The sequence below is a fragment of the Hylaeus anthracinus genome, unplaced genomic scaffold, assembly GCF_026225885.1.
Source record: "Hylaeus anthracinus isolate JK02 unplaced genomic scaffold, UHH_iyHylAnth1.0_haploid 4, whole genome shotgun sequence".
Lineage (NCBI taxonomy): Eukaryota > Metazoa > Arthropoda > Insecta > Hymenoptera > Colletidae > Hylaeus > Hylaeus anthracinus.
In genome coordinates, this window is record NW_026535289.1 from 9,104,511 (window position 1) to 9,126,990 (window position 22,480).

Consider the following 22,480-nt stretch of genomic DNA (forward strand, 5'->3'; position numbering starts at 1 on the left):
GAGGACGCATTACGATGAAAATGCTTCAATGCGTACAATCCCGAGACCCATACATTCTCCCAAGTAAGAACCGGCGCGCGGCGTCTCGATTCGATTTCCCCGCCACCCTGAAGTTCGGTCGACGAATAGACGACGCGTGTAGGCAGCATTGAACGAGAAACGCAATTACCCAACTTCACCCATGCGTCGTCCTCGCAGTAAGAATACTTGGAATAACCTCTACGAATCTTGGTAGTACGGCCGCCATTAGAGACCAATTACCGACGGTTTCGATGGAAGTTGTTGCGCGGGCGTGCAATACCTCTGAATTACTCGGAGTCGTCGAGGGTGAACTCGGCCGCGAAAACATACCGATCTCCTCGACTCGGAATGCCGGTAGCGTGTACACCTCGCGTGACCAGTTTCCCCGATATCGACTACCCATCGGTCGGCGTTTCTGATATTGCGCAAGCATCCATTCCGCTCACAATAAGCCGAACCATACGACCTCACCCTACATGGATCGTCGCTCGAGTAGATCGCTCGCGAGATTCTCGCGAAGCATAAACACCTCTACAGAGACCTAAACGAGTCTCCGCGTGCCGACGCCTTGCGAGTCCCGCTATTACTGTAAACATCTCTTCATTCTCTTCCAGCTGTCTTCATTCACGCACGAGGAAGGACGCGTGTTTTGATTGCGAGCTTCCTTCCAAGCGTAGATCCTTCAGGGATCCTTTTTTCTTCAGCTAGACGATGACAACTCTTTCGATCTCGATTTGCAACTTTGTTGCTTTGTCCGCTATTCTTCCGAGTTGTTACGCTTTCTAGGTAACATCGCTTAGCACCTGATAGACACACAATAAGTGACGCTAATTACATCGCGCCGTCATCACCCTCTTTCTACTTCTATCGTCAGACCGAAGCAACTCCGGAAGTCAAGGACGAAAACATTCGAAACGCGTTTCCAAAACTGCGATTCCGTAAATATCTCTCGTCGATGGCGCGGCAAGACGAGCGTAAACTATCAAAACATCGTCGACTTTTCCTCGATTTCGAGATGCCACCGTGTCCGCGTCATCCAGCTCGTAAATCCCATCGTGAGTTTAAAAGTCGCGTTCCACTAGCCTTGATCGCGCCTCCGTCGTCGAAGCTCGATACTTTCTTAGGCATTTTGCCTAACAACCGGAAACTTCGAGCTAGAGATTCACCGTAGAACCGGGCTGCATATGTCAGGGTCTATATCGCGAATATAATGGTTCACATGTGGGTAAACACAGTAGGTTTTGCGCAAAGAGATTAGGCTTCCCTTTATCGAATAGGCCTTTGCAATTTGTAATTTATGAAAATATAAATTAGTCGGATTGTGTCATGGAGGACGATGCAGTCACCAATGACACACTGAACAATGTTCCTGAGGTGGCAGGTAACCTTCTTAGCAGGTTGATTGTAAAGTTCTGTTGATTAACCATCGAACTAGACACTGTAACAGTCTTTCATTGTTTCATAGTATACATTCCTATTTTTACATCATAACTTTCATTTTGCTCCTTGTATACACCGAAGGTGTGAATTTCTTATGTATTACATCTCGAAGAATCTTAATTTCTCCATTTCACATAACCAATTACATAAAACAAATGAACAGATTCTTAATCATAGTCATTTGTTCCTTTCTGTTCAATATTTGTATCTAGATTGCAATCTAATTGTGGCCTAAACGTACCCCGAGTCTACAGGTTTGCACCTCCTGATTATTCGGAGCCCAGGGCCATTTCGGTCGAATCCCAGGCATTCTGTCCAACGGCCGGAAACGGCGAGTTAGAAATTCGCTGGCGAAACCGGGCTGCGTGTGTCGGGGTCTATATCGCGGAGGCGGACATAATGGTTCACATGTGGGTAAACACAGTGACGGGTTGCGGGTTGCCGCGCGAAGAGATTAATGGCCTTCGGTTTGGTCCCCCGGTGGACCGGGCCGTTTCGTCCGTGTTGGTGTACGACGGTCGTGTGCACGCTCAGGGCTTTCACCGTGGGGTGGTGTCGTAGTGTGTCGGTCGGTCGGTTGGTCGCCTGCTAGCGCGCGCGTACTCTCGTCTCCCTAAGCGTGTCTCTGTGGGCGAGAGCCAGAGGGTGCGCCCGGGCTGAGTAGCCATCCGTAGGACCATATATACACTCCGCTGCCACGGGTTCCATGTATATATACACCGTTGGATGTATATGGATACACGGCAGAGAGCCGGTGGTTCGAGGTACGGTGATGTATCGGCGCCCGCGGCGAGACGAATGGTACGGACCCTCCTATGGCCACCATTACCCCACCGCACATTGGCCAATATCGCTCGTCTCCGTCGCTCCACGCCAGGACATCCACGTTCCTGCTCCGTCTCTGTCTCGTTCTATCTCTCCGCCACCCCCGATTCGGGACATTTAGGTGTTGCGTCCAGCTACGTCACGCGCGTCCCGCGTTGCCTCGTAATTTTAAAGACTGCCTCGGAAATAAGCCCTTCGAAAATCCGGACGCCCGGAGACTGTAGGGAACCGATTTGTTTTCTATTCCCCGCGAGCACGGTCGTCGAGTGATTTGTGATCGTGTATGAATATCTGCCCGCCGGTGTTCGGTGTCTCGAGGTATCGAGAGATGTCTTGGGATTGGTCATTCGTGTTACTACGGTTATCATCTGTGATCCCACCCACTTGTCCAGTGTTATTTTTATTGTTCGAGCTCTCTAAAAAGTCGAGCAGTAGCAACGAACTAGCACTTAGTTTGAACGGAACTCATCTTCAACTGCCTCGGTTTTAAGCGTGTTCAACGTCGAGGTTATCAAATATATCTTCCACGGGAGTGCTTTGAATAAGGCAGCAGCGAGGTTCGCCGGAGGTTTACTAAATTCAAGAGCTTACCGAACCCTCATGAATTCCCATGTCGAAGGGAGGAGGTCACTTCAGATGGCCACGAGTGCGCGCACGAGGGTTGCCACGGTCCGTTCAGTCGTAAGATATACTCGACGAGTGGACCGCTCGGTTTTTCGAGCGTGTCAACACTGGCCGTCTTTGGACACGCCGTTTCGCGAATCAAACTTTTAGCGGAACCGTCGAGAGAGACCGGAAGCATTTTAGAATTTAATCTACGCAATTCGCGTGGACCGTGTCCGCGCTCGGATTCGAGACACGGAGCCGGACGGGCGCGAAGATTATGAGATTAACGTCTGATAAAAGGGGGTCAAAAGTTAAAGAGCCACTTGTGGACTCGACGATGGTATCTATTTAGTTGGCCCATAAGGTTCCCTTTATAAGGGGGTTGCCGCGCACCCTAAACCTAAACTCTCCGTTTCCCAGTATCTTTCTCCGTCTGTTCGCGGCCCGTCCATCCCCGTCCGTTTCTCTCTTTTCCACACGGGGGTTGCCGCCCCTTCTAGCTTGGGAATTATCGCTTGACGACCCATCGAGTAAACCCTCTGCCGACTCATTCGAACCTCTTAATGAAATTCTCACCCCTGACTGACTGGCTGGCTTGGCTCGACGGTTGGCTGGCTGGCTAGCTGGCAGACGTTCGGGACGATCCTAGAGTGCCCCGAGAGAGTTGAGCGAGAGGGATGAAGCCGATGGAAGGAAAGGGAAAAAGGATACAGCTTCCCTATTCTCCCTCGGCCGGTTCTCTACCTCGAGGGGGAGCTAAAATCTCTCGCGCCTCAAAGTGGTTGAAGGCTCCGCTCCCTTTTTTTTCACAGCATCCCTTACAGCTTAACTGCGCAAGGGTGCAAGGGAGAGGAGACTCTTTTCTGCCGTTTCTCCGGCGCCGTCGACCCCTCGCAGCTACCGATACGGCGACTCGCGTGGATCTCGCTTTCACACCAGGGATTATAAACCATTAATTCCGACATCGCGTCGAGGCCGAATAACGAGGGGTGCAAGGGTAACGCGATACGCCGTTGACCGTATTGAATTTTCTATTAGTCTCGCGGAAAACGCGTTCCGTTGCGCTCCATCCTTGACGAGAAGGAAGAGGTTTCACGAGCCATTAGCCATTCGCTTTGATTCGATCCACTCTCGATTCTTTCGACTCCCTTGGGCGAACCTCGCAGACGCTAATAACGTACGTTACCCTGCGCTCCAAATGTCCCATAAGAAGTAAACGTATCGCTAAAGAGAAAAATGTACTCGCAGCATTCGACATAGCCTCCATCGACCACTCGAAAACTTTTTACCCATCCTCGTAGACGGTCGGTCGCCCGAGCACTCGCGCAAGGGCAATTTACTAAATTGACGGTTACGGTCTGTTTGCAGAGCCGATGAGGCACGTGAAAGCGGAGCACTTGCAGCACGACAAGGACCTGGACGACGAGGACGACCTGGATCTCGAGGAGGACCCGCGACGAGGAGAGCATCCCTTTCACCACGCGATGCAGCATCATCACCATCATCATCAAGGTTACGCCGGGGAGGACCACCTGAAAGACGAGGGCATAAAGTCCGACTGCAGCGCGGCCGGGGTACCCATACCCGCCACCAAGCCGAAAATTTGGTCTCTGGCGGATACCGCGGCCTGCAAAACGCCGCCACCGCCCACGCATCCCCATCACCAGCAATACCACCACCTCCATCATCAGCAGCACTACGCCCAGCAGCAACAGCAGCATCACCTGCCCAACCAAGGCCATCATCATCATTCCCAGCAACCTTGGCTCGGTTCGGGCGGCGGCGGAGGCGGTGGAAGCGCGGGTGGTGGTGGCGGAGGTGGAAACCTCGGCTCGTTCGCGTTGCCCTCCTCCGCGTCGATGAGTCCCTCTGCTGCGGCGACCGCTCCGTACTCGAGCGCGGCGACGAGATACGGAGGATTCCTCTCGTCCTCCTCCGGTGGTCAGCTCCACTACAACCCAAACTCCTCGTCCGGTTCGAGCTCGAGCGCATCCTCCTCGGCGGCGGCGGGGTTTCCCGAGGTTGGTACGGACACTCCACCACAGACACCACCCAACATGAAGGTGGCTACACCGAATGGAGTGATCCAGGGACCACCGGCCGGCTACTGCACTGGTGGCAACGCCAACGCCACGACCAACGGTAATCCAAATCCGTACGGAGCGAGTCATCCAGCGGCTGGCTATCTGTCCACGAGTTCCGGCTCGGCCAGTAGCGCCTCCTCCTTCAGCTCCAGGCTACAGACGTCACCCCACAAAGACTTCTCACCCGCGGGACAGAACTCCATCCTCCATCAGCATCAAACTACTGCCAGCCTGCCGCCCACGGAGGCTACCACCGCGTTCAAGCCGTTCTACAAAGGGTAGGTGCGAACGATGGTTATTTAGAAACCTGGACGTAATTCAGATACGAAGGTTGTTAGGCTATTGGTCGAGGTGTCGCGTAACTTGAAGATAGATAGTACCGTAATCGTAATATTTACCTACGTACTCTAACCGTATTCGCCTTACTCTTGCACAACCGTTAAAAAGTTAGAGACTCTTCATCTTACGAAACCACAAATTCTCACAGCCGATGAACGTGCAACCAGGATAACGTTCGAAACTATTTGTTCCAGGTCGCAGTCGATGGGTAGCGGGTTCGTATCGCCGGTCTAAGGAGCGCTGGATCAACGTCGGATCACCGTCGCGTCCCTCGAGGTGAGTGAAGCAGCTCGGTTCGACCGGTTTCGTCGTCGAATCGAAACCCCATTTTTTGCCACCGTGTAAACCTGATCCCATCCAGAAATATCGAGCAGAGTTCCTCTGACGCGCGCGACGTCGCGTTAAGGAAATGTCGCGGATGAATCACTTCGCGAGCTAAAAGAAGGAGTCGCGTTCCAGCGCGTCCCGCAGGACTCGCTGACAAATCGGGTTTACAGCGGGAACGCTAATCGCGCGGCGCTGTACCACGCGGATCGTAATTCATTTCGCGAATGGGAAAAGGCACGAGGATGGGGGCTTCGAGAGGAGGGTACGAAGTACACGAGCGCGTAATCGGCTCGCGAATCGGCGGAATGGCGCGTTCGGGAGAAGATCGAGCGGGACGGCGTCGCTCGATCGGCGATCCACTGCGGGGATATCGATAAGAAATTAATATCCGGCGTGTCGATTGGTCGTTAGGCACGGACTCGCGTTGAAATAATAATAGTATCGGGTATCGGGTAGCGTGTGGGCAGTCCACGGGTAGGTGAGCGAGCGAGAGAGCGACCGGGAAGGAGGGAAGGAACGGGAGAGAAGAGAGGCTATCGCCACCTTCTTGACAGTGACAAATGGACGGAGATTTCAATCAGTGAATGGAATCACCGCTGGCTGCCCGCGTCTTTCTCTCGCGCACGGTCCCGCTGCGTTCTGACCGCTCGAGAGTGCTCGGCTACACGGGAACACCGTGCTCTCGGGCACACCTGAACCTGTCGCGATGCTGACTGACCGCGGTCCTGCTCGCGTACTCGCGCGCAGGGATGGAGAAAGCTCGGGCCTTCGAGGCATCCAGGAATTACAAGCTGCATTTATCTAAGCTTACGTGTAAACCTTGGTCTTCGAAGCTTCGATGTGGTTGTAGGTTTACGACCCATGCACGAGTCAAAGTCAGCATTTTACAAAACGCGTTTACAAAATTTACAGATACCAAGCGATGCTAAATGTGTATTATCGACACTTCCGTTTTATTAGCTTCATCGTAATAATTATTCAATTCCCGTGGCTTTCGATCATATCTTTAGAGTATATTCACCTCAAAATTAGATATTCACCTCAAAATTAGATACCGAAACCTGCATTAGATTGGATATTAAATCAAGCTACGAAATTAGACCGATATTCAATCCCATATTAGAATTTATATTAAACCGAGGATTGAAGGTAGAACGATATTCCCGATTTACCCCGAGTCGCCCGACAGCTGGTATCGGGAAACAGACTCGCACCTATTTCCGCGGGCGATATCGATTGTGAACGTCTCGCTAATACGGCGGAGTGCTCGGACGGAGAGAAAACTCGGCGAGAAGATAGAAAAGTGGTTATCCGTAGTAGTCGAGCGATCGTTAAATCGCCTTCAGAATAGCTGAGACTTCATTCCATTCAAGACTGCGGCCAGAGTGAGACGGTGACGAGGGTGGGAGGCTCGAGGTGAGGATCTCGAAACGGTTGTTCTCTCGTTTCCTTACAAACGATTCGCCAGATTCATCTCCAGGGCTTTTCTACTCCGATTTTTTTCCTCGCTCGTTTCGTCGCGCATCTCGAAGGTATCGCGCCATTCAAGGTTATCTGATTCCTCGACGGTGTAAACAAGCCAGGACCAGTTTTTTGACAAAAAAGACGCGCAGACACACACGCCGTTATAGATCCGAATCTTCGTTCGAAGAGATCGGTCGATTGTATACTTTCGTATGGACGTACTGTGTTCATTGACACTTTGGTAATCCCAACGTCGGGTTAGGAGGTCAAAAGTTATCGCGATAGGTTGCGAATTCACGTGTGCGTCGAAAACCGTGGGCAGGAATCGATTGGAGAACATGAATTTTCAAACATTTATGGTGGAAGTTTCTCATTTCTTTGATAACCTATCTAATAGTGGAAATGGAGCGAAAAATGTTTCATAGGAAACTTAAATGATATCGAGTGGGGCATATTCTGGTGTTATTAATTTTTCCGTAGGTGGACGCGTCAGGAATATATGAAGATCAACTTTGTTCTAAATACAGATGGCTCCATTTGTTGGAGCCCTTCCTTTCGCTGTTGTCGATAGTGAGCCGCTAAATTCTTCCGTTGAACGATAACAAACAGTTGCAAAACGTATTTAGTTATCGAAGGAAAGGCAAAGCAAGAACGGAGAAGCCATCCGACCGGCAGTAACTTCGCAGCAAATTTAGCATCGTTCGTATATTCCAGCGCCCTAATTAGCGTCAGATCGCTTATTTCGCACAAAAGGACCAACATTCCGGAATTATTCGGTCGGATAGAGACGACGAACCGCCGGAGGATGGTCGGGCATAGGCGCGACGAGGAGGACGCGTCCTCGTTGTCTCTTCTTCGTAGGTTGCCTGCTGAAAGAAGTCGAGGGAAGAGAGAACAGCGGCGTGAAGAGGGATCCTTTCGAAGGGAACCGGGTGTTAGCCGGTGCTCTTATCGCGTGGCGATCTGATCCTAATTTATAGCCGCGTCCCAAATAAACTAGTTTTCGCTGTCGTCACCTCGGGCCCCCCTCTCTGGCCCCTCGTTCTGCGGGCGCGCGTACCGAGGGACCTTTGGGGCCCCGTGGCCTGGACGCCTATAACACTCTCTGGCTCGCATCCTGAACTCCCTCCTGGACCATCTCGATCGGTCGCCAGACCCCTCCGTCCGTCGGTCAGCCCCGGGTACAGGGAGCCAGGTATACGTATAAGCTCCAGATCGCGCGAGAGGAGTGCCTCTTGTTGCACCTACCTGCCGGACTTGCTCCTTTTTTTCTCTCCCCTTCGTTCCCTCCTCGAACGCCAGGCGAAAGAGATCGAAACCTCAGGTGTGTGTGACGTTCGGGAGAACAGAGAGCGGTGAGACACCCTCGACACCCTACGGTGGGCCTATAATTGCCAATTAGCGCGGGGATATTTAATTGCCATTAGGCTGGGTGGTGAACTCCCGATCTGGGTCTGGCCCCACGGCCTGACCTCCGCCGACGGCCATCCGTCTGGCCCCTTCCTGCTCGCGATATTTACACGGTCCCACGGCGTCCCCATAAAATTCGCGACCACCGGGGCTTATCGTGGTAATCCTTGTACCTGGGTGGAACGTTGAGGTTGATATTTAGCGATATAGTAAATAATTTTACGTAAAATTTAAATTTGTCCAAATTTTTACATCGGCTTTAAAGTCCAGGAGATTGTAAATCAAGTGTCCGCTCGATAAATCCTTCAAAGTCGTCGCGATTTTTTCTTTCTTCGTCTCCGGCGATTCTTGGTCTCTGAATCGTCTCTGGTTCAGTCGCGAGATCTCGAATCCTGGTCCTGGAAAGTCCTCTTCTGCTCTCAGAGACCACGTTTCTGAAATTCTTGGTGTTTCACCTGCTCGAGCCACGTCCTTCTTTGTCCTCGAACCTCATTTCTGCCCAGGATAGATCCTCCGCTGCCGCACGATGCGCGATCCCCCGGCTTTATTACACCGCGGCGCAGATCGTGCGATCTTCAGGGCCGAAACGGTAGCCCGGATTTACGTCCTCGGATGGCCGCCGGCTTCGTTGCTACCTGGGTAACCGGAGAACTTGCTAAAACCGTGGAGACCCATCTCCATCCTCTGGAACACTCCTGGGCGTACGCAATTTAACCCTGGAAATTTCTCTCCTGAATAATGCGAGTGACTTTCCATCCTCCTCTGCTTTAGAAGACGCTCCTATTATTCGATTCTGTGTTTAACTTTTCACTTGTTCGCCGAAGCTCGTCGCCACCATTTGTTGCTGACATGTTATCAGCGATGAACAAGTATCTCGAAGCCTAAAGATTTTTCTAAGACCGCTCGTCACGTCCCGTTCCCAGTCAGATTTATTCAGACATCATCGTTTAATCCTCTACGTATATAACTTTAATGTCACGCCTCGAAATAGGAATTGTTCTTCAGCTATTTATATATTCGTTAATTAATTAATGCTGCAGACGTACAATACGTGACTGAATCCACGGTTCCCACGCGAACATGTGTAACGCGCAAATCCTGTAAAAATTTCCTCAAGAAACATTGCAGAAATTGTTTCGACCGAGTTTCTTGATCGAGCGGATCATGTAAGGCAGGGTTAATCTAAAATTATGCAAACGTCTGCTTCGTTTTCCATTCGACCCTCGCGGTTTTTTAATCAATTTTCCGACTCACACGGAACACTTTCAATGGCTACCACCTTATCCGAGGTCGAGGTTCCTCAAGAAAAATCTCTTTCCCTGAGAGCGTCGTGTTTTTCCACTTATCAGGATAATTTCTAATTATCCCGCGCCACTCCCCAATTAATCGCGCCGCGGATCTCGCTGGAAAATATGCCGTTGGTCGTCGTTAATACAACCATCAGCGGGCCAGAATATTATAATTATACAATTAAATAACGAGGAGCGTATCATAGAGAGTAGTCGCTGCCCGACTTGTTTGAGTTATCAGCGCGGGACAGATAGGAGATCTCGCGGAAAAACACGTATGTCGAGCCGTCGCGTCCGCCTGGATAATTATTAAATCGCAGTGCTACCCGGTAATTTGACGGGACTTGATCGGTCCTTCGATCTTTATAATTTCCACGCTCGGTCGCCATGGACAACGTGTCTATGCAAAGACAAGGTATGACTCGCGAGATAACGCGCGACACGGTCATTTCCTGGCTATGAATAATCAATTTTTAATTAACCAATGATTATTCTATAATTCAATTACATTCCCGTGTAAAAACTTTCTGTTCTCAATGTAGAGGCTACATTAAGAAAAGACGTTGGCACTGTTCATTTATCAGTAGATAAAAAAGACTAGAAGAAGCCTCGTTGATTTTCACACAAGGAAGACATGAAAGATCCAGGAGACAACTGTGTCACCTTTTTAATTACTTCAGTTGAACGTGTTTTAATCGTCGCATAGATCACTCACACCTCTGTTTAAGATCGTCCGCTTGTATAATTGCTAAATTACGAGGCTGGCTGGTAATTTGAGGGTACCTGGTGATCGTTTCCATCTTTATAATTTCCACGGCTCGTTTCCCGAGGACGATGCGTGCACGGAGGGACTCGTCGCTCGAGATAACGCACAGCAGGGTAATTGCCAGACGAGTTTCCATTAAACACCATGTTTGTCTCGCGGTGTAGTCGCGTTAACACGGCGAGGAATTGAAATCCGCGTCGCGTTATCGTTCCTGGCGATCGGCCTGCTCGTCTCGTTTCTCCAGGGTGTCGTAGCAGTCGACGCGTTCCACTGGAGCACGTGTCGATTTCACGAGATCTCTTCTTTTCTCTCTGTCAGTGGTGTGTTATATACACCTACGTGAAGTTCAAGACAAAATGGAACTTGGCAGGTAACATCCAAACAAAGAAACGAGTACATACATAAAAGTTTCATCTTATTTTATCGAGACAACATAGTTACGAAATTAGACAGCTTCCAAACCAAACCAATTGTTCAGAAACAATCCGTATGGTTCGTGATAGAGCTTATTGCTTTGTATATTAAGCAGATTGACGAAAAAGGTTTGAAGTATTTACTTGAAACATTTGTATTCGAGAGCCTCCTGTGATTAGAGTCCTGAATGTTTCGCCTACATGGTAACATGCCACTGCTTTTTCCCTCTTTTTCTCTCTATCTCTGCCACCCCCCTCCACGTGACCTTCCCCGCGTTAAATTACATCACGTTGCACACGTCAGTCGCATCACCTGGGTCCCAGATCATTGTTACGATTACGGATAAATTACCGTCACGAGCATGAACCTCTGCGGTCACGAGAGGGACGCTCTCCTGAGATCTTAATCCGGGTTATCCAACGATCCCTCGACTATCAGAGTGGGAGGGAGGAAGATGTTTTGACGCTGGAGTGAAAAAAACTCGAGGACGCGTTTCTGTCATCGTTTCTGCATGGCGAGTACTGGACGACACCGCTTACGCAGAAATCTGTATTGAAATCACCGAGAAGCCAGCGACTCGTAGGCAGAGTGGGCGTAAGCTGTTTGGACTGAATCAGGGAAGATTAAGCGTGTGTATCTGAGACTGTTGAGTGCTTAAGAATGATACAATAATTAACAGTAGAATTAATAGGGCGGAATAGATATACAGTTACGATAGATATCTAAACTACTTGAAAAGTTGCTTTATAATGTCAAGAAAAGATATTATAATAAGAAATTATTTAAATCTTGTACTTTTCACGATTGTTGTTTATTTTAAAACACACAATTTACGTTTTAATTATAGAAGGAACACCGGTGTACTGATCGAAATGAATTATTTATTTCCGTATGATAGTGTCATTTTTCGGTAACACTGTCCTTTTGATCGCCCGAGAGCTACCCGAGTGTGTTCATCCTTTATATGAAATTCATCGTACATCAGACACGATGTATCCAGGCTCGATAGAGGCACCGTTCGTTTATTCAAACTCGACAGAGTGTTCAGAATCGCGGAATATTCATGAATAGGACGCCCATGAATCGAGGAGCGTCGAAACTATACGCTCAACCTAACGAGACTGCACGAAATTTCAGCTTTCACGTCCACCTTTCTAAGAACGAATTTCTCTCCGGGACGAATCGTCGAGCTGGTTTATCGGTTCCCGTCATTGCGAAGCTTTTAATACGAGCCAACAAATCCGTTTTCCGTTATCTATAACGGATACAAGAAAAGTGAAGTTACGAAACCACGCGGATCGCGGTTAATCTCTTACTCGGTCGAACCTCTCAGACTATCTTCGCGCTTGACAGCTGAATTTGACACTGTCGACGGGCTAATTAGCGTCGTTTAATCTCCGACAACTTCGCTCCGGCGGAGGTATTTCTAAGAGATTCTATTACTCAATTCCTGATACGCTGGTAAATTTCAGGAAAGGTACATTTACCATTTGCACTCTTAGAGGTAGCTGTACTAGTCAGGTATTTAGGATGAATTATAATACTTACATTAAACTACGATATGGTGATTTATGGATGCTAGTGTTTGCTTGATAGAAATTTAAGTTTTAAAGCTACAGTTTTATTGGAAGTACGACAAGCATTGGAAACTATGGAATTTTTTAATACAATCATGAATGCAATTGATACGATAAGCTCAAGGCGGATTACGCCTTCGGCGCGCGCGCGACGTTCTTCAGGTGAGTTGCACGTCCGATGGACGTGATTTTAACCTTAGCACTTGAAGAATTAAAATTAAATCGATATGCAAATCAGTCATACAATCATTCAACAATGCTAGCCTAGTAATGACGATGTTTTTCTCTCTAAAAATGTTTTGGTGCTACTGACTCAGTCCCTGTTCTCGGTCATCAACGGACAAATTTTTCGAATAAATTAGTCTGCCTATCTATGGGATGATCCAGTATGTGATGCAACGAGGTCGCTCGTGAAAGGTACACGAAAAGACTCTGGTACAACGCTTATCTTTGAGGCCTTACGTCCGCGAGAAAGCGACGTTCAAACGACACACCGGGGTACTCTTAAAACGACTTGTTCCGTAATCACGTGACATTTGTCATCCGGTTTCGCGTCATTTCGTGCGCTGCACAGGCCAGGGAAGGACGAACGAGGAGCGAAATGAAGAGAGGCGCGCCACGCCTCGGCTCGCCGAGCCAACAGATAGCCCGTAGCCTTTTGAAATATTCGTCGAGCACCGTTACGCCACTGTCACACGCCGTTGAAACGTCGAACAAATGGGTACACGGTGTCTCGTTTGAATCGAGCCCCGTGGAGCAAAAATCCCGCCAGCGCCGCTGCGATGGATCGTAAATCGCGTCGGGGGGTAATTGTTTCCGCGCTTGGATCGCTCGCTTTAATCTTTCTCGGTGCTTCGACGTTAATATCTGATATAATTCCTTGCTTGCATCTATCTTGCTTGCTTGCTATACATCTCTTATATATTCACTATTACAGCTACAGAGGGAAACGTAATTTAAGGAATTTGATTATTACTAGACTCTACTTCTGGTTAATTTTTTCATCAAAATCTTTATCGATCCCATTGTTACCGTTTAGTAGAGCGTGCAAATCTCTAAAAACAGTACCAAACCAGCTCATTAGTTGGCCCCGTGAAAGCGCGCGGCCAGGAATCCCACAGAAAATTATCCTCCGATTCGAACCGTGAAAGTCTACACTCGCTGTTAACTCCTAACAGTTAGGCGAGCCATTTTCATAATTCGCCTGGCGAGATACGAATATTCAATTATCCAGCGGATGCTCCACGCTAGATTCCGAGGACTTTCTAGTAAATCGAAGAGAAAGAATTCTCGCTACGGAGCTACGATTCCCGATATCATTCCCGTTTCGAGTAATACGAGCGAAGCAGCATTCCGTTCGCCTTGGATTTTTGCGAGCAATGATGCCAGCTACAGACAGGGACCTAATTATCCTATTCGTAGTTCGGAACAATTAAAGACTCATTTACTCGAATGCGTTTAGTGGTCGTGGTTCGTCTAGAACGAGGTATCTATAGAAAGCAGTGGGAAAGGTTCTATCTAACTATTTATATTAGCAACTGGATAACATATTAACGTTACGAAGATGTTGTTCCCATTACTAGAAACGATAGTGGAAGTCTTCAACTGCTACAACCTCTTTGGATACTCCACACAGTTCAAAAGATGAACGTCGGAGACACAATCGATAATACAGACCGCTTTGCATGCAATGTAGAAAGCTCTGTCGATAAATCCTTCGATCGATTAGGGCTCTACATTGCCGAGTCTTACCGACAGGACGCTCTAGACTATCGACAAAGTACTCTATCTTTTCAAACGAGTATCCTCCCTTTCACTCTGATATTTTTAATACTTGTTGCAACGTAATTTATCGAACCGATTATGCATTTATTATGTAACTACGTAATTAATGCACCTGTGACGACCAAGTTAATATAATACTCGGTTGACCGTATTACCCAAGCAACCGGTTAAGTGAATTTCACGAGGTACGTTCATCTCCTCGTCACGCCAAGGCATGAACTCACCTCGTTGCAAATTGCTTCCATTTCCCTTCGATAGTCCGTAGCCCATTACAAATAAAATAGTACAGAGAAGTAATAAAATCCAACTGATGCTTGCGGTAAGCCGCGAAAACGCGGAAAGGTAGCTCGACGCTGCACACTCGAGCGCGTTAATTTAATCAGCGAATTTCTATTCCTCGCGAGGCAAACATTTATCTCTCTATTCTAATTTCACGATGGATAATATTTCACTGTGATGAAAATTCGCAGAAGAAACGAGAACAATGGCAGCCCTGATTCGTGTTACATGAGAAGATGGCCATTTGGATGGCTATTTGCAAATCGGTCGCGAGACCAACTTAATGTCTGATTCCCTTTTAAATTTTGGCGAACAAAGAAAACTATCGTTCTGTATAAAAGAAAAAAAAACAATGGCAGTTCTGGTCGACGAATCGCGCGAATCTTCGAATAGCGTAACGTTCGGGCAGCCGAGTTCCACGGATCCGATAATATCGGATGCCAGTGATTTTGGGGATTCGAGCGGTGAACCACGATCGGAATGTACTTTGGGAGCTGTCGTTACGTATGCAAATTCGACAGAAGGAACCGAGCGAAGAAGTTCGATTCGTGGAAACCTTACGTAACGCGGTGAGGGTCGAGTTATTGCGACTCGCGGTCCGTTTCTGGGTTCGTCTTCGCTTAATTAATCTCGACGATCAGCGAATTCGCCTGCTATAATTTTTAATTAATCAACATTCATCGTCGGGCAATCCTGCCTTCTTTCACTGGTTAATAATATTCCTGGAACGGTCTCCGCTATTTGGAGGATGTCGTAGGACTCTGCTTATTTATCTATATTTGGATTAAAATTCCTTTGGTGGCGCATGATTTTCCGTGAAAACTGTTGATGTGAAAGACTATTCAATGCAAGCAATCTGTTCTTGCACGTACCTATGTGTAAAGTTGTTCAGTAAAATGCGCTTAATAGAAGTGCTTGTACGACTTCATTAGAATTAGGGTGTTGTTTGGCTGACTCGAGATCGAAGACAGCGACCCGATCTTAAATAACTTCTGTAACGTAGTTACTCTAGACACGATCGGGTCTGTCGCGGCGAAACGCGCGTCGATTTTAATCACGAAGCCAGATACACCGTGATCGTTTGTGTAGTTGCGTGATATAAAACCGCGGTTCGCCGCAATGGTGACACATGTAACGGGCTCGATGGTAACCGTCTAGCTCAGTGAGTCACTCTTCCATTCGTGTGCAAAATTTTTCGCGACATTTAACGACGATGCGCACATCGCAAAACGATACGCAACTTTTCGATTTTTCTATGCACGAGGAACTCCCATCTCCAGGCTTGTTCGACCTATTTGAAGTATCCTCTGCATACAGACTCTGAGACTCTCGGGAACAGAACCATCCTGCTATACACTTGTTAATATATGGCAACTCTGGTTACCATCTAACTACCAACAAGGAAATAATTTAAAGCAGTCTAATATCCTCTATTCGAAGACGATCTTTTCTCACTCGTGAATTTTCCATAAATACATTCCCATACACCTTGTAAGCGCGGGTCCGAGTAGCACGCCCATGAAACGGAATAAACGACGTCGAAGAGGGTGCATCGACTGTGTCGATGGCACGGGAAAATGCATTGCCAGCTCGTGCACCGGCTGAGACACGGTAATCGCGTAACGATAGCCGCTTGCAGGGTATACAGAGTCGATCCCAGCGCGGTGGCGACGTAACCGCTCGAGTAATAGTCTGGTTACGAGTTTACGAACGCCAGTGGCGGATATTTTCGCTGGTCTTACGTTGGTAGCGCCTCGAGAACCGGTTGTTCTAACCGTAGAACCGCGCGTATAATTGCGGAGTCGCGATTGTCGTCGTTATCGGGCCCGCCTAATCGTCAGGACCTGAGAACGATTTTAGAGGCTGGCCCTAATCGCGCGATAAATGACCTCCGTTCGGGGCCACGTCGGCGCAAGCTACGTTTCAAAGATATATTGCACTCTCGGGTTTCCACAGCGAGATCCTGTTCCGTGGAATTACGCGTGTTACTGGCGAAACACGCGACGGACTCTTCCTGTACATCTGTCCGAGCCGCCAATTGGCTGGACGTGGAGAAATTCTCCGTTGCCGAGTAATTCCTGTCCAGGATCGATTTTTCATTGCAACCGTGTCGGCTCTTCCGGATGATAAATCGATCGGTGCAACCGTTTAGTTTTGGAAGCGTTGAGTTTCACTTCGCGGACCCTTACAGTTTTGGTAACTTGCTCGTTCCTATTACGCGGGTGCAGGAACCTTTTGCAGCATACTTAACTCTGGCGATTACGTAGGAAACAGACATTTAAATCGCCATACATGAAAGTCCACGTATGAAATGTGCACGGAGCACATAGTTTTAAAACTCACTCTGCGAACAGGTTAGATTATTCTCCACCTTTGATCCATCAGTCGGAAAATGTAAGAATCCATGAGAAAGCACCGAATGATATCGCTCGATTCACCGCTCCATTAGGACGCTAGGAGAGAGTGACGACTCGAAATCCCTAAAGCGCACTTATCCACGGGTGGACAGAGGTTGTAACGCGCTGGGAGCAGCCAGGTTTTCGCAACTGCGGCCAGATCGGGTGGATGTAAACGGCTTGTAAGATCATAGTTAACTATTAGCGGAGAGCTATATACGTCGGCGTTGCGGTGGATCGGAGCTGTATACGTCGTGGCTGGCTATCGATACGCGATTACCGTGTCTCACCTGGTAGACAAGTCCTGTGTGCACGTACCACTACGATCGGCACGCCTGATACCCGCTTCTACCTTCTCTCGCGAGTCGCTACACGACGCCTCTGAGCTGCAAATGGAACGTCGTCACGGCGTTCATCCGTGTACCGGTTCGTCGTGGCGCTTCTTCGCCTTCTTTGGCCTTGTTATTATTGTTATTAACGGGATCACGCATTGGTATGCGACTATCGTTGCCTGAGAGTCTTTGGAAGGGTAGCATTGAATGAGTAACCAAAATATTCTAATGAGAGACCAAGGAAATTTTGACGATTTTACGTTAAAAAATTGCGTACGCAATAAAAGTTTTAAACAAAGGTGTTGTATAATTTGAAGACCATTATAGTAGCGATACAAGCCCTCAAGAGTGGAGTAGAATAACCTTCTTGTTTTAGCTTTAGTAGCTCTAACGTCACGAAATTTAAAATATACTTGCAAAATTGGCACTGAAGGGTTTAAGAAACGAGTAGATTGTCTAACCCCTAACAGAACCAACTTCCTGCCTGTCTTAATCCTGTCCCCTTCCCTCATGTCCCGCGCAAGCTCACCTTTCGCGACAACGCGTGCCACCCTCCCGAAACACTGCCCCTCGTCGAGCCACCTTCGAGCTACACCACGTGCTACCCCTTCTTCTCTAAAACAGAGAAGACTAACATGGCGGAAGCTAAGTCTTTTCTCGTTTCTATGTTGCAGGAATAAGCCACGGCGCGGAGGACGCAGGGACCCAAGGACCGGACTGTAAATACGCGCTCCCGAGAGGTCCTGGGATTTATTAGCGTCGTCTCGGCTCCGCGAGGAGGAAGAAGAGGTCACGGGAAGAGGACGGAGGCGAGAAGCGCCAAGACTCGGCGCTGAGGAAGCACGAAAGGAACAGAGGAAGGAAGCAAAGAATCAAGGGTGACTACTAGGGATACATAAATCGTCCCCGCCCTCCGCGAGCTGCCACTGCGAAAGACGAACGAGGGATGGCGCGAGTCGGGCCGAAGACGGCTTAGAGGAGATTTAGGAATTAGGGGAATTACGTCGAAGTGCCTGCTTACGCACGAGTACGTAAGGGAGGAAGACTCCAGGAGAGAGCAGACTTCCAGAGGACGTGCGCTAAATCGCGTCTGTCGCGCCCCTGTATTCGAGAAATTCAGCGAACCCTGAAGTTCCCGAAGAGACAACCTCTTGCTTCTTCTATAGCAACGGAAGATACACAAAAGGGGTTGAAAATTACTGATGGATTACTATTTACCACAGAATAATAATCCAAAATCGCAGGTAGTTCGTCGATCAACGAGCGATGGGCTAACCGAAACCACCCCTTTGCTCATCCTTGATATAAATCAGGATCCAGGAGATTAACCCAGATATTACCGAAGTGATTTCTGCCAAATTCTATTAAATTATGGATCAAGTGTAATTTTTTTTTGTAAAAGAAAAGTGATACAGCTGTATAGCTGTCCAGTTTTTAGTTAGATGGATTTGGAATAGGATACATTGTCCTGGATTTTTAAGAAAACGATAGTAATACCTGGGTGAATGGCTCTGTAAACATTTATATCGGGAACACGTTATATTAGTCGATTAGTTCCATAGTGAGAAGCATCTTGTAGAGAGTTATACAAATTTCGTCCAGACAGTGCTAGTGGACTCGCCGGTAAGACTGACACAGGACATCTTGCTTTAAATCTAATTCTAGATTCAGAATCCTCCGGTCACACTTCCCGCAGCTGGTGTCAACGACCACCATGACGGTGGACGTGGGAAACAGAAGAATGTTCCCAACTTTACATACCAAAAAATAATAATCCATCAGAAACCTTCGTTCCCTCGGTAGATTGAAAGGGAAAGGGGCCTATCAAGGTAAACAAGGGAAGAAATCGACGAACCGACGCGCGCAATGTGTCCAAGTTATCTGGTCACGCGTGTCCCTCGATCTTCTCGCGTTTTACGTCTTTGATTCTGTAAATAGGAGGGTCGGTCGTAGATTCGCGGGCCAACTCGACGATTTGACCACCAGTCAACCGTTCACCGCGTCTCAAGGATCGATCCTTGTTTTGTACATATACCTTTGATCGTGAGCGGGAGGACCAGTTTAGGACACGCTTACGTCCAACTACTCGTCGAACGCGGGTCCTGTTGCTTCCAGGGAGCCAAGGACTCCGCGAATCACGGGCAACGTGCAAAGTAGCAGCCTTCCAGGACGACCTGAACGCGAGGACACCCTTAGAGAACCTTTTCTGTGGCTAGAGCTCGACAAGCAAGAGAATCGACTTGGCTGGGCGAAGGAGTTCCAGGTTCCATCGCCATTTCCATCGAATGCTATCGTATCCCAAATGTTTGAGCTACCTAGACGAAGCAGAAGAATTTGGAAGAGTTCCGCTGACCTGGTGGAAAGTGTTCCAAGTCGATGCTGTCGTTTGTCGAGTTTTAGATTCGTCGCGACTCGCGCGGGACACTCTACCTGAGAAGACGACAGGAATCGTCATCCTCGAGGCTCGTCGGCGAGGCGCTACGAGATACTCTATTGTTACAATATCGCTAACTCTTTAATTATCTCAATGGGATCGTTAACGTGTACACGAAAGCAAAGGTTTTCAAGAATTTTGGCCGATCAGTCGAGAGCTATCGAGACCGCTGTAGCTGTCACCCTAAGTTTATTCCTGGGACACCTGGCAATAGCCCAATTCGTTTGTTTCGACCCTAAGACAACTATGCTATTTTTGTCTATGTAAAATTCGCGATAGAGTCCTTCCCAGGAGAGTACCTAGGTCTAGAACGATGGCCCTACATATTATATGTACTAGCGTGTCTTTGAAATGAGGGTGGAAAAGGGATTTATCAGTGTAATAGTTCCTCGTTTCAATATATTGCAGCACTGTCATTGTTCGTAATCTCAGTCAGGGGAGTGCCCTTGGTCGGTCAAATTTCTTGGAAAGGACTATAGGTCGTAAACCACAGTGGTCTTGGGCCTCGGGAGAATTTGAAGGAATACAATCGGGAGCCTGGACGATCGGAACTACGAACGCGAAGGGGTGAAATCCCATAACTGTGAGTCATGTTTTTTAAACATTGGCTGCTGTGCATAGGTGCAATGTAGACACGCAAATTCGATAGAAAAGAAGTTCCTCGAAATGAGGAGTGGTTAATTTGCATTAATGCGACTTTCAGTCCCCTGTATCAAGGTGGAGATTTAAGATGGCGTCTCCACGCTGTGTTATAGAATAAAAATATTGGAAAGAAATCGTGCGAGTGAATGGCCACTGTGGCTTGAACGGGACGGTAAACTAATTAAGAGTAAATTCGTCCTTTTTCGCGCGGGCGCCGTGCACTCGCGATCCACGAAGACTTCCGGTTCCCCGAACACTGTGCACTTTTAGCGCACGAGAATTCGTCGATCGCGACACAAGCGGTATCTACCTTAATTAGCATCGTACTCTATCCTCGTTACTTTTCAATCTCCTCTGTGCAATATATTGTTTAGATGTATGTTCGATGATCGCCGAGTGTCTCGTGTTCGCTGATCGGGAACCCAAGGCAGCAGCGAATGAAACGGTGAAATGGGAATTATGAAAAATAATAAAATAAATCGACTATCATTTTGTACTTTGGCATATGCGAGCGTGTGTGCGTGCGTGTCATCGCCGAGGGATGAAGAGGGTGGCACGTCGGTGAGCATACGGTTTAGAAAGAATGGGGATTAGCGAGAGCGAACGAGAAATTGTACATTGTTTTGTAAAGAGTACATTTATTTATATCTGTGATAATGGGCGAGGTTAAAAACAATAAACAAAAAAAAAATGTGAAAGAGTGCATGCGAGAGACGGACAGAGGAAGTGGAGGTAGGCGAGTGGAAGAGAGGACATCGATGATGTACTTTAACGAGGACGGTCGATGCTCGTGCATTCGTTGACACATATATCGTATAAAAATAATTTTAGACTCGATAATGATTTTGTAAATAATCAGTGCGTAGCCCAAGGGACACGAGGGTCGAACGTACCTTCCCGTCGGAATCGAAACAGGCGGATAAACAACAAGAACAGGAATATAAACGAGAACAAGGGTAAAAAACGAGTATACAGAGAGAGGAGGGGAGAGAGAGTTTTGTGTACACGATCGCACCCTCGTGAGAAAGAAGAGAGAACTATTTGTTGTGAATATACATAATACAGGTACTAGGTATATAGATATATAAATATAAATATATAAATATATACATACTATGATTAATAGGTTCTATTTGGTTGTTCGTACGAATTCAATTGTAAATTAATTAAACTGTACATAGTTCTGAATGTGAATATAGACAGAATATATCTATTATTATTATTATTATTATTATTATTATTATAATTTTATTATTATTGCCGACATCATATTATTATTATTATTATATTATTATTATATTATTATTATTATTATTATTATTGTCTACTACCATTATTCATTATATTAAAAAGGAGACTATTATGTTGTACGTTTTCACTTTTCATTTTCTTTTTTATTCTTTTAAACCTTGATCTTTCCAGGACACTCTCGATCCCGTTCATCCGTCAAATTACTGTCCGATCGTCGTTGTGATAATTAAAGAAACATCAAAGCAGACTAGAATTAATCTTTGTAGTTGTGGATTCCAGTATTCATTTTCAATTCCGGTAAATTTTAGGAATTCGCGCTATCGTCAATTCAGCCCAATTTTTAAAACACGTTTTCAGAGGTACTCACGACGGGAACCACGAGGAGGTGAACCACTTGCTCGACTATCACTTCTTAGGCCTGATCTGGGATACTACAGCAAACCCCGATACCTCATAGGACTGCCTCAAAAGACCTATAGCCACTTCTGGCTTATTAACGTTTAATAATATATTAAAAATCAATTTTAAAATATTTTCCGAACGTTGAATTCGGGTAATTGGTATTTCAGACGGGCGTTTCGAACGCGTTCGACGTCAAGGCCGGCGCGGGCGATTATTTTCGTGGCAGACAAGTATTTTCGCACGTAGAGCAGTCGCAATTCGCCAGTCTAGTCACGCGCGACGCGAGGCGTCGAAACCGCTTCGCGGCCACACCGACATTCCACAACGAGGATGTCTGTGTTTTGAACACTCGAACAATTGTACTTCTCGCGGTGGGCGGAGTTCCAACGAAAATACG

General features: G+C 47.5%; 1 protein-coding gene across 3 annotated transcripts in view; it reads left to right on the forward strand.

The window, feature by feature from the left end:
* LOC128894503 (homeobox protein caupolican-like) overlaps nt 1-21,655 on the forward strand; it is a 100,434-nt gene extending 78,779 nt beyond the window's left edge. For all 3 annotated transcript variants that reach the window (XM_054156263.1, XM_054156266.1, XM_054156264.1), the window contains exons 5-7: nt 4,261-5,254; nt 5,510-5,591; nt 18,029-21,655. In XM_054156263.1, the coding sequence (XP_054012238.1) occupies nt 4,261-5,254; nt 5,510-5,549 (1,034 nt within the window). In that variant the 3' untranslated portion in view covers nt 5,550-5,591; nt 18,029-21,655. The remainder of the gene's footprint in view (nt 1-4,260; nt 5,255-5,509; nt 5,592-18,028) is intronic.
* Nucleotides 21,656-22,480: the final 825 nt, after the last annotated feature.